Source organism: Varroa jacobsoni, unplaced genomic scaffold (assembly GCF_002532875.2).
Source record: "Varroa jacobsoni isolate VJ856 unplaced genomic scaffold, vjacob_1.0 scaffold_1479, whole genome shotgun sequence".
NCBI lineage: Eukaryota > Metazoa > Arthropoda > Arachnida > Mesostigmata > Varroidae > Varroa > Varroa jacobsoni.
This window is the reverse complement of record NW_019214381.1, coordinates 42,756-54,691: the sequence shown is the minus strand read 5'-3', so window position 1 is coordinate 54,691 and position 11,936 is coordinate 42,756. Positions and strand designations below refer to the sequence as shown.

At 38.7% G+C, this 11,936-nt stretch overlaps 1 protein-coding gene across 3 annotated transcripts; it reads right to left on the bottom strand.

Annotated features, from left to right (window-relative positions):
- Nucleotides 1-99: 99 nt before the first annotated feature.
- LOC111270512 (uncharacterized) lies at nt 100-11,691 on the bottom strand. 3 transcript variants are annotated; one of them, XM_022850772.2, is made up of 16 exons: nt 11,313-11,691; nt 9,406-9,824; nt 9,149-9,242; nt 8,341-8,534; nt 7,890-7,967; nt 7,178-7,280; nt 6,724-6,908; nt 6,298-6,550; nt 5,826-6,133; nt 5,484-5,650; nt 5,038-5,196; nt 4,369-4,525; nt 3,875-4,129; nt 3,338-3,540; nt 1,834-2,916; nt 100-1,500 (listed from the first exon to the last, which is right to left on the bottom strand). In XM_022850772.2, the coding sequence occupies exons 2-16, from the start codon at nt 9,733-9,735 to the stop codon at nt 1,245-1,247; spliced, it is 3,825 nt and encodes a 1,274-aa protein (XP_022706507.1). In that variant the 5' UTR covers nt 9,736-9,824; nt 11,313-11,691; the 3' UTR covers nt 100-1,244. The 3 variants fall into 3 exon arrangements, with proteins under 3 accessions (XP_022706507.1, XP_022706509.1, XP_022706508.1); XM_022850774.2 differs by having other exon boundaries at nt 6,322-6,550; XM_022850773.2 differs by having other exon boundaries at nt 11,538-11,689.
- Nucleotides 11,692-11,936: the final 245 nt, after the last annotated feature.

Below are 11,936 nucleotides of genomic sequence, written 5' to 3'. Positions count from 1 at the left end.
TATGGATTTGTAAACCGAAAACAAATTCAATATTATACTACTCACAACAAAATAACACGCGTACAGTAGGAAATGTACGGCAACCTATTGAGTAAAAAATTGTATTTTTGCGGTTCTGCAAGCATTGCCGTATCTAACACCATATTGTTAGTCCACATACGTAGTGGTACTGGCTGTCACATAACGACAACCGAAACTTGTGAAATAATTGACCTATTCCGTCCGCAATCTGTGACTTACCACCATTTTTACAGTACGTAGCATATAAACATAAGATCCCTCGACGTTTCAATTAACTCCCCTTACATATGCGGTAATACATACACAAATTCGTTAAAATATCCTGGCGTTTTACTACTACGCGTGCAGGAGAGCTTACTGAATGTCCTGTGAGAACATTTACAGAAGAGCATCCTTCCTGTACAGTCGCGATCATTTGTTCTCAAGATCATATTCTTTGTCAAATCTGATGGCTATTTCTAGTACGCTATCACTTTCAATCCATAAGGGATGGCTGACTTAATATGAGAGTATCTGCCTGTAGTGGTTGACTCCTAGGACACCGATAAGATAATCTGTTTATGCACTTCAGTTTGGAGGAACAGCTGCTCATGTAAGGTGCGACTTTAATAGGTTGAAATATTTGCCAGAATCATTATAACCCAGAAGTGATGTCTGTATTAACTCTCAGGAGCTTAAATTTGATGATCAACTCAAACCTACGCTTGTTATTCAGAAATGTGCGCACCGTTTCTATAATGAAGGGTAAAAACTAGATGCCACTTTTAATCACATGAAGACGTATGTATGATGATTGTGAAAAGAAAATCTATTTTCGCCCATCCCTTGACGTTAATTAAAAATGCTCTCGTGTGTCGTCGTTTTCTGTGTACTGTTATTGAGACCCCTGCTCTTCATCCTTAACCCCCATAAATCTATATACATCGTTCGTGCTTATGATGCAGGATGTTTAGAGACTCGTGAGCAAACTCAATAAAACGATAAAAGTATTACGAATAACATCTGATTTGCCATAAATGCGAACATGGCAATGTAAAAAACGGAAAATATACAAAGAAATGTCGTCTTTGACTTGTAAGCCTATGCCGTGGTTCCACCACCGTGTCCCCTTCACTCAGTTCTACGTGATATCAGTGTCTTTCGAGTACGAGATATTAATGAATGATCTACACTGATATATATATATATATATATATATATATATATGGCACAATACTGTGCAATCATTTTGCTTCTGTAATCGCCGCTGTCGTTGATGTTTCGTTCTCTTGTTTGTTGCTTGCGTTTGGTTTGGCTGATTTGTCCTTGGCTTCGTTCTTACTGTTTGCCTGACCAGCACCGTTTGTGACATTATTTTCCGTCGTTTCAAGTTTGGCTTCACATTCGTCACAATTCCACGTGTATCCGCGCGGTTTGGGATTTTTCTTCGATGGTGGATCTAAACAGGCCCAATGAACGGCTGATCCGCATTCGTCGCAGCTAACCATGAAATCAAGTTTGAATGAAAATATAAGCTCATCGCTGCTATGTTATAAGTTTACTACGGAAAAGCAAAATGCACTGGTAAGGAAGATTTTCAAGCTGTATTTCGGGAGTTAAACTTTTCATAGCATCCTCGATCTATTTCCTTGTTTATTTTTTTTCTGTTTACGAGATCTTCGTTTAATTTATGCAACGAAAGCTTTTGACATTTCATACACACAGCCATTTCTGTTGTGCTACTACCTACATTTGAACATACATTTCACACAATATTATCATATTACTTTAAATGTGACGAGGTTCGTGCAATTAATTTTATGATCTACTCACATGACGATCTGATTTGTGTTTTCCGCGTTGTTACACTTGACGCAGTGCTTACGTCCATCGCCGCCGGCCATTGTACCGCCTGCACTATCACGTTCCCTACGGCCTGTTGTTCCGCACTTTGTATCAGTCCTCTCGGCTTCTTTGGGACTGAACTCTTTTGTTTCTTTGCTTTCCTTACTACCACTCAAGCCCTTACCGGCGGAACCCTTTCCACCAACCGATGGCGACTCCTTGACAGTTGTGTCCTTCTCGTGTTCGTCTGAACCTTTACTAGCGCCTTTATCATCGTTAACCTTATCGGTTTCTTTAGTGGGGCTTGATTTCTTATCTTCTTTTTTTTTGTGATCATCCACGTTGTCCGCATGTTGGTGTTGTTTATCCCGATTTCCGCCACTATCTCGTTTCGAGGAGCCGCCTTTTTTGCCAGCTATGTGCTCATCTTTGTCCCTCTTGGGTGCTGCAGCCCCATCTTGGACGTCTTTAATGTCCTCGACATCCATATCTTCATCCTGTTCACTGTCTGCGTCATCTTCACCTTCTTTTGCAGCTTCTTTTTCTTTAGCCGAGGCACGTTTTCGCTTTGCACCAGGACCTCCTTTAGGTACTGGTCCTTTTCGCTTCTTTCGACCCCTCGTTGGTTGTTTCTTTTCAGGTGATGGCTCATCATCTTCTTCGTCTAGGCCCATGGCAACATCATCTTCGGTCTCTGCGTCGCTCTCTCTATTACTAGGCGGGACCTCCTTTTCGTTCTCTTTATCTTTGTCCTTGTTATTAGTTTCCTTTTCTTTTGCGCCATCAGCGCCGGGTCTTCCTATGGAGTGCTCCCTGTCGCTTAACGCATTTAATTCCTTATCTTTACCCCGAGACTCTTTGTCTTTCAAGGGTATTGCTTCAGTTGATACAGCAGCAATAGCTGCCGACTGTGCCTCTTCTTTTTCCTTGGTGCTTTTATCTTTGTTTTTGCTGCCAGGTTTACGTCCTCTTTTCTTTCCTGCTGGCCGTCCGCGCGCCGGCCTAGAGCCAGTCTCCTCGCCGGCATCCAAGCTCGTTTCCCGAGCCAACCGTGAAGACTGGCCTCTGGACCTATAATCATGAAGCAACAGTAAGAGCATGTTTCGTCACTTTATAGAATCTATATTCACAAATTTCAGTTTTAATCACTTGTCTTTCAAGCTTTAGCGTTTAAGTTTAAATTAGTTCATACGAGTGCTTTACGAATGTTGCAAAACAGCTTGAATTGTATCGTTGAAAGTGTGCATTTTACGGTACGAAGCAGTTATCCATTGTGAAGCTACATTAATAAATCATGAGTAGCCGATGAAAAATCCCACGATAGGGTTATTGTACGTGTTCCTTAAAGCACATAAAATCGAAATTATAGTAACAGTATGTTGGTAAGGTCTACTTGATGATATCAATTGTAGTCAGCACCAGCCGCTTAAAAATATAGAACATCAAATAAACACACTGCGAATGGATACATCTATAAACTGTAAGGCCATGCCTTCGCGACGAGGAGAGCACCAGTGCATTGGCGCTTTCGGCTTGGACGCGATTTGCCTCGAGACAGTCCTCGCAGAGCCAGTTAACGCCTTTGGACTTTTTGGGAAAGCGTGTTAGAGGAGGCTGTAGACAAAAGAGGTGAAACCAGCTTCTACACTGCTCGCACTCCAGCTGTTGGTGCGGCTCGTCAGATGAACCACACACCTAAGAAATGAAGTAAAGCGAAAAAGTTACTTTAGATATATCGGTGCCGAAGTTTCTTGACATTGCTCTCAATCAGAAGATAGCAATCAGTGGCCGAATTTCGTTCTTCATAATACTGCGCTTTTGAACTAAATAGTTAATTCCATTATATATGAAGACATTCGGACGTATCCTAAAGTGTTTTATACACGATATGTGTGCAACACATGGAGTACAATTATCCATTCCTTATTCTGTTACCAATGCTAATCGAAAAAAACCGAAACGGATGCTTAATACCTAGTACTAAATTTTCAGTTCGGTTAGAACATCCATTCTATATTAGAAGCATTACCTTGCAGCTCTTAATGATTTTCTGTGGAGACACGCTATCGGCGTGTAATCCAGCACTTTGTTGCTTTTGTAACTGCTCGTCTCCACTGCCAACTGCATTTCCGTTCTCTTTTTCTTGCTCTCGTTGCCTTTTTTCTTCAAGAATACGCGGTTCGTAACGGAGCCCGCCAATCTCTTTCAAAGGTGACCAGAGGGCATTTAGTTTTGCTGTTATATAGCGGCCATCTTCTCGTTCCTTCTTGCAAGCAGCGGCTACCTAAATTGGAATAATTGCATGATTTTATGAATATATGTGAACCGACTTTTGCAAGCAGGTATAAACATATACAAGCCAAATATTCGATATAAAAACATGCGTTACGCAATACACGAATATTATAAGAAAATAATTATTCATTCGTTCGTTGATTACACTATTTTGCCACAGAGCCTTATGTCGTGGAATTTTCATCGCTAGGGGAAATGCCTATTTTAAACAGCAGATTTCCTTCATGCCTTTTCGTAGAGTTGATTCATGAGAGCTTGTTGTTTTCGCAGCGCTGTATTTTCATCGATATTTTTTTCGAGACTTTTCTCTAGTTCATAGAAGCGTCTTTGCCGATCTAAGAAATAAGCAACAAAGTCCGCCGAAAACGCAGGCTGCCCGTGCCATCTGCAATGATGATATATTAGAAAAACACTCACCGATTAATTTATTTCTTTGTTCACAGAAAAAAAAGCACAGCTGAAGTTACCTTGTATCGTAATAGACATACGAGCTCGTTTGATCCGATAAAAAAACTGTGTTTCCAATGTGGTATGCCTCTAAGACCAAATGCAAAAGGTTGCATAAATAGTTTTCAATATAGAAGTATATAAAAGAAGTATTTACACAAAAATGTGACCTACTCAGTCCATCATTTATTAATATATTCAAGCTTAAAAATCAAATAATACCTATATTATACTAATATTATGTAAAAGATAGATTTAGGTGCGACAAATGTATTTATTTGTTGGGAAACTTAGAAAATAATGTTATCTTGCAGTATTAGAAAAATAAATAGATTTTTATTATTATGTAATACCTGTACTTGTCTACGTGTATGGTGCATAGTTAATTAAAATACAGTGAGTGTAAGGTTTCTGGCTGATAAAGATATCATTTAAAAAATGTTTACATACCGTTTGTCCTCAGGCGGCGCGACTAGAATATGAGATAATCCGTATAGATCGGCTTTTCTCCTAAACTTTTCAATGGCAGTTGAAGAAGAATGTAACAGACGAGGCATTTTCTGCGTCGGTAGCCACGGTTTTGGTTTCGAAGCCTTATTGCTTGCGTATCTAAGAAGACACACCAATTTTATGGTACTGCCAAAGTGATCTGCATATGTAACTATGATGTAGCCCCGTACACTTAAAAGTTATCTATACATTCTTTTGCAGATTTACCTACTTAAATAAAATTGAAGGATAACAAGCTGTCCTACCTTTGGAATATTTTGAATAGTCATATTCCACTATTTTATCTAAACCTTTAGAAAACCAGCTTACCGTTTTGATTTTGCTGTTCTAAGTAATGACATTAAATTAAATAGCTTATATGATGAGGTACATCTATTGCTGCTGACCTGTCTCGTAGCCATGTGAGTTTACGTAGAACTCGTTCCTTCTCCTTCGATAACTCCTGTCCTTCGGCCTCTTCGCGCTGTTCTTTTTCTCTGCGAATTCTTTGTTGATGTTGCAGAATGGACCAGTTCTTCTTTTTGGCCTTCATTTTGCTTTTGTCCACGTGCACCTATAACAGCCAAACCAGTTACTAGTAACTCATATATGTGTATACATATAAGCTTGCGAAAATTTATCAAGAGAGTTACATAGGTTTTTTACTAGGTACTACTAGAGGAAACGAAAAAGAAAAATAGACGTGCATTTCGTTAAACGTAATGGGTTTAAATTTTGATCCAACAAACCTTGCAATGAGCATAGAACGGATCAGCAATGTATTCGGGATTAGCATCGGATAAGAGGCCCATCCGTTGAGCACAGGTGACATGAAAACTAATACGGCACATACCGGCGTCGCAACTAATTGTGACGCCGGTCCTAGCCATCATCGCATCTTCACACAGATGACATGCCCGCTGGCCCCATTTCGAATACTGCATTTCAAACAAAGTGACCGGAGTCAACTTTTCCACCGAGCCAAATGCACAGCCAGGGGTATAGAGTGCACATACCAGGTGCACCCATCGACCGGCATCGGTTTCTTTAAAAATGCCTGAAAATTCCAAGTGAATGAATGGCGCATTCGAAAGTAAAATTAAGGTAACTTGCCTGAGACGATTTAAAATTACATATATGTACTTGGTTCAGCTGGTCTTTAAATGAATCATAAATAAAAGCATTCATTTTTATATCCCTGATGTCTCAGCCACAACTCACCCCCTGTGTTAGGACATAGCTCACAGTTAGGTGCTAGCACCCCGGCCTTGCAGCTGTCACAGAACCAAGGCTCAGTGGATGCAGAACTTCCTGTCGACAGGACCGAATCACTATCTGATACCCCGTAGCAACCCTCGTGCACAGTCACACCACAGCTATCGCACTCTACGATCTCATCACTCTCTGCTGAACGATCGCCAAGACAAATGTTGCATACGAGAATTTTCACAGCTGTTCCTGCAGCACCGTTGAGCTGAAAATTGGACACGAATTATTAAACAGTAGACGTCCTTTAGAGTGAAATATTATACAATTCTCTTAAATGCAGCATATTAGCTACTTGCAATATTGTTAAAAAATTGAAGCTGCGTTTCTGGAAATTAACTGACTATGAATGACATGTTTAATAAGAAGTTTATCACCTACATCCAAGGCTTTCTCTGCAATCAGTTTTGCTTTATCCAGCGCCGTCTGTGGCTGGCCGTTCTCCTTCGCCGTATGATTTTCTTTTCCACCTTTCTCTCGCTTTTTTGCTTTCTTTTCCTTATGCTTTTTCATGTCGAGCGTACCACCATCAGGTTCGTCGCTGGCATTCTCGTCGCTATCATCATCTGAGCGGTCAAAAAAGATTAAATAGCGTCGACTTAGTCCACAAATTGCTTTAAAACGTTTATAGAATGAAAATGATTGTTTTGTACGCCGTAGATATTTTACATCTTTATAGAAGTCTTTAAATTTTATTGGGAAAGAAAAATATTTTACATTTTTCTTTCCCAATAAAATTTAAAGACTTCTATAACCAATAGATAGTAGCTAACAGCTCATTCAAGGAACACAACATAGATCATCACGCAGCTGTCACTTAATGTCCACTGCTAACCACCGCTATCTGTATCGGTTGAATTTTCCTCCGCTGTTTCATCCTCATCTGGACCTGCTTCTGAACCAGGATCGCTGTTGTCTCCATCTTCGTCTCCCTCGACCTGCAGAACATGACCAATCATCATAAATAGTATCATCTACGCGCACACACAGACGCCACTACTGCACCAGTCCGGATACCATATTCTTAAATAATAGAGTAAGGGTGAGCCCTGCATTAGGAATTTATAATTTAAAACATTTTTATGCTCGCCCTGAAAGGGTATTATCAGAGAATGACTATAACGACAAGTAATCTCTCTTTATTGATGACTGAACTTCTAATGTACGTTGATTGATTTCTCAAAGCAAAGCCGTAACTAAAAACGCTAATGTCAATAATTAAAATTCAACAGAATACCTCAGACTGCATTTGCATTTATGCAACAGTAGGCGTATAGATTGAAATGCACCCGTTACTATGTACTTACTATAGAATAATGTGTTACCATTATCTAGGTGCTCACACGAACGCGTATGCTTTTCCCTTTATAATCCAACAAACACAGTACATTTATATAATGCTTTTAAAGTCCATTTATAAAAGCGGTATATAATTCAAGAGTTAAAGTACTTCGGTACAATCTTAACTTGCTATTATCAGTACTAAAAATATGTCGACTGTTCTGAATTGAAAAGCAATAATCACTAAACTATTAAGCATAACTTGCTTTGTAATCTGAGTCATCCTCGGAATCTTCTTCGGGGATATTCAAGTCCATCTCCAGAAGCTGAAGGTTCGGCTTCACCTGATGATAAAAGACGTAAGAATTTATCAGCAGTTTTCATTGCCTACCAAAAAGTTTATTAGACAAGAAAACATATAGAGTGGAAGCAAAACGTAATATCCCGGAGGATTCATGTGAATGAAATGAAAATATTCTAAATTGTTCTAAATTATACTAGGAAATCAATAATTTTGATTAGTTATACGCTACCAACTACATTGAATATAATTAGTAGCAAGGTGTGGTGCATACATATTTTTTATGCCCCTCCTAATCACCCTGATGCATGTTTCTAATAATTGTAGCTAGCGTAATATTTAATAGATGTTTTGGCTCAAATATAGTGTACAATGCAAACAACAAAAATGGTTTAGTAAATGTGGTCCTTCCTCACCCTGCGTTTGCCAGGCTCCCGCTGATGGCTTCTGTAAAGGAACTTGACATTCTCCTCGAACTGCTTGTCTTCGGCTGTCTTCGGTTTTATACTATTGCCGCTAACGGCGGGAGTATCCGTCGCGGAGCCAGTGGAGACTTGTGCTTCATCTTCTTTAAAGCTAGTTGAGTTTTCTGTAGCACAGTTTGCCTGATCTGCATAATTCAATTTCAATGTAGAAATGTGTTTAGTTTAACGGAATATAACTATACGCCAGTGCATATTACTAATAGAAGCCCAGCCAAATTGCTCGCAGAATGAACTTGGTAAAAAGGTTGAAAACTGAAGTAACGTCACACTTCAGTAGTAGCGAAAATTAGATATACCACGCTGAAGCGAAATAACGCGCCACCGTAACGGACCAGCCTATCCTTATTGTGAAAAGCTTACTTATTTTGTGCACATAATATTAAATTCGATTGGTTTCAATCTCTAGTAATTTCTTTTTTAAAAAACAACAGATTGGAAAAATGAAGGAGGTTCTCACCACAGGAATATGAATGAGACATTGCTTTGGCCAATTATAATAGGATAATAGGTTGCGAGAATTAAGAACAAAGTCGGCCATTTATATTTTATTTGACGAAGAATCGTGCCCAATCGATATTCTACAATTATTAAAAAACGTGCACTGAGCTGTAAAAAATCAAAACAAGAATCAAAAAGCGAATATGTGGACAGGCTTTATAATTTCCATAGTAGAATAAAAAACAATTTTATGTTAATCATGTCGATCTAAAACGAGTAGAAACTAATTTTCCGTTGATACCTGACGATTTGTCTTTTGGTGCACTCTTCAGTTTATCCTCGGCGCCTCTCGCATTACTTCCATCTCCATCAGTTCGACTCTGTTCCATTTTAACCTAAAAAGCGCGGTGAATATATTGATTTGATGTCTGACAATAATCTATGTTCACCAGATGATATGTAACTGTTCTACTTTTAATCATACCATACGAATTAAGAATTATTTAGACCACAATTCTTTGTGTAAGAGATCTAGTGCATTACAGAGGATATTCTCACCTCAGTGTTACCAGTAGATTTGATTTCCATTTTTTTTGTGACCTCTTCAATTTTATCATGACCTTCGTTCGTACTGACGTTTTTCTCAGCGCCACTTTCAATCAAATTCTCAGCCGATGATGAGGTTTCTCCTCCGTTCTTTCGAACGGCATCGTCAATTTTCTTCACGTCATCTTTGGTACCTCGTTCCTTCTGTTCAACGTTACAAACTTGTTGATCGTCGTCCTCGCACTGTTGTTTTGCATCGCCGCTGTTGCCGTGTGTTTCCGTTAAAGATTTGTCAGGAGTTTCGCTGTCTCGACTATCTGAGGAGTTTTTCTCTTTGTCCATCTGTATATATTGTCAACGGCAATGAGAAATTCTGAAACCGCCTTAAACTCAGATAGCGCCTCCGAAAGTATAGAGCAGTTTTCCTACAGCTGAAAAATGGGCGAGGAAACGTTGCAGTTTAGAACATATGACTAAAGAAAAGAACAAAGTGGGACTTTTTTAGCTTTGGTAGACAATGTTTTTTTAAGATTGTAACAAATTTTTAATGCACGGGCGTTCAATAGATTGAAACTGTATTACATTCTTAGCTTTTTATATTTACATTTCTAGTTTACACAGTGAATGCTAGCTTACAATGGGAAAGGACTCACCTTTACAAGAAAAGTAGACGACCAAATATAAAAAAGTAAAGGTCCAATTCAATTAGCCTGTAGCTATAAACTATTCTCTTCCACATTGTCAGGTGATTTTCCCCAACTGTAGACGTACCTCTTTCCACTGTGAACTAACTATAACCAATTTTGTGTTTAGTTAGTTACAACAATTCCTAAAGCGCTATTAAATTAGCACGATAGATTAAATTTCAAACTGTCTATCAGAACTTCAAATAAACCACAAATAAAAAAGTAAAGCAAACCCCCAAAAATTACCTCAGATTTTTAACTGTCGTGACGTGGTTGTCTCTCTCTAGTAACAGTGTGACATTAATGCTAAAATGAAATATCAAACTACAATGTATCCTTTTCATATGAAATTTATCGAATATATCCTTAATACCAACTTTATCATGGTGGCAGAATCCTCAAGAAATGCCCTAAGACTTCACCAAGTAGGCTGCTTTATTTTAGAGTAGGGGCGCTGTTTGCATATAGAAAAAGTGCAACGGATTTCTACATATAAGACTTTGTATTATATGATGTTATTTGGTACGCGGTCGTACGTTTTAAATAACCGAAGAAGAAAAAGCTAGCTTTTGTATACTTCGATTAGGCTAGTTCTATCTCTTGCGCAAAAACAAAAATATTTTGTAGTAGAATGGACATATCAAAATTGGACATACTAAGAAATAATATTAAATTATAGCTTCTATTGAACGATAGTACTATTGCTAATGCAAAGAAACAAAAAACGAACTGGTCTTTGTACTATTCGTGTGTAGGCAGAAGCTACAATTCATTATCAGTAAATTCGATATTCAAACAGCATGTTTTAACCTATAAATTTACTACCTTTGAGCGATTTGGGGCAGGTGTGAGAGAAATAGTGATGTGTATGCTTATTTTACATGATTAATAACAGGAACGATACTGAGCGCATAGTTTGATTATTCACTGTATATCGTTTTATATATCACATGAACAATTCATAGTGATTCTAAAATGCGACAAATCTAGCTTTACTTATTCAATAATTGTCGGCGCAACGTTTGCGAATTTTCGCGTAAACGAACTACACTGTATTAACATCTATGCTTCGGAACAAAAAGGTTATTCCAAGAAAGGCATCTATGTAAGTTGACTGACTTCAACATAATCGGATACAGGAAAACGAGGAGGTCGCCGTTTCTTTTTTGAGTATAGTATCGCTTCTGATCATTTAGATATGAATAAAGCTAACTTCAGAAAAATTTCACCTACCCGCACTTCCCGTTGGTCTCTGCTCGCGGATATTCCTCTATTCGTAGCAAGCTGGCCTTCTTAAAAGGACAATCGCTATAGGTTTGTGTAAGTTTTCTCGCTTCCAACTAACACCATTCTTTCGCGCGTCAAACCAACTGGCTTCTACAACAATGTGCTAGAAAACACAAATAAACATTGATTGTATTGAGGACCGGTACATAATTAAGTTGTGCAAACACTCACTTCCACAACAGGACAAGAAACACCGCTCCGAGCAGCATCAGATCTAGTACGGACAGGAGGAATTGGGAAGTTCTGTTGGCTCTAACTCCCAGTATTCAGGGAGGCCTTCCTTCTTCGCCACTACTACTGTACTGTATGCCTGATCTGAGGAACGCCGACGAATTGGTTGACACACAGTAGAAAAATAGGCCGGCAATGTGATTCGATGGAGATGTTTGATGAACTGTCATCTGTTGAGGAGGGTGTGTGGCTAGCAATCATGTTCTCAGTGTCTTAATAGAATCCCTGAACTTCGTTGGAAACGCAAAAGTATAATTAATGGAAAAACACATGGAGCTGACAATAACTTTAGCTTGTAAATCAACAATAAGATTGACGTGAATCAATAGGCACAAAACA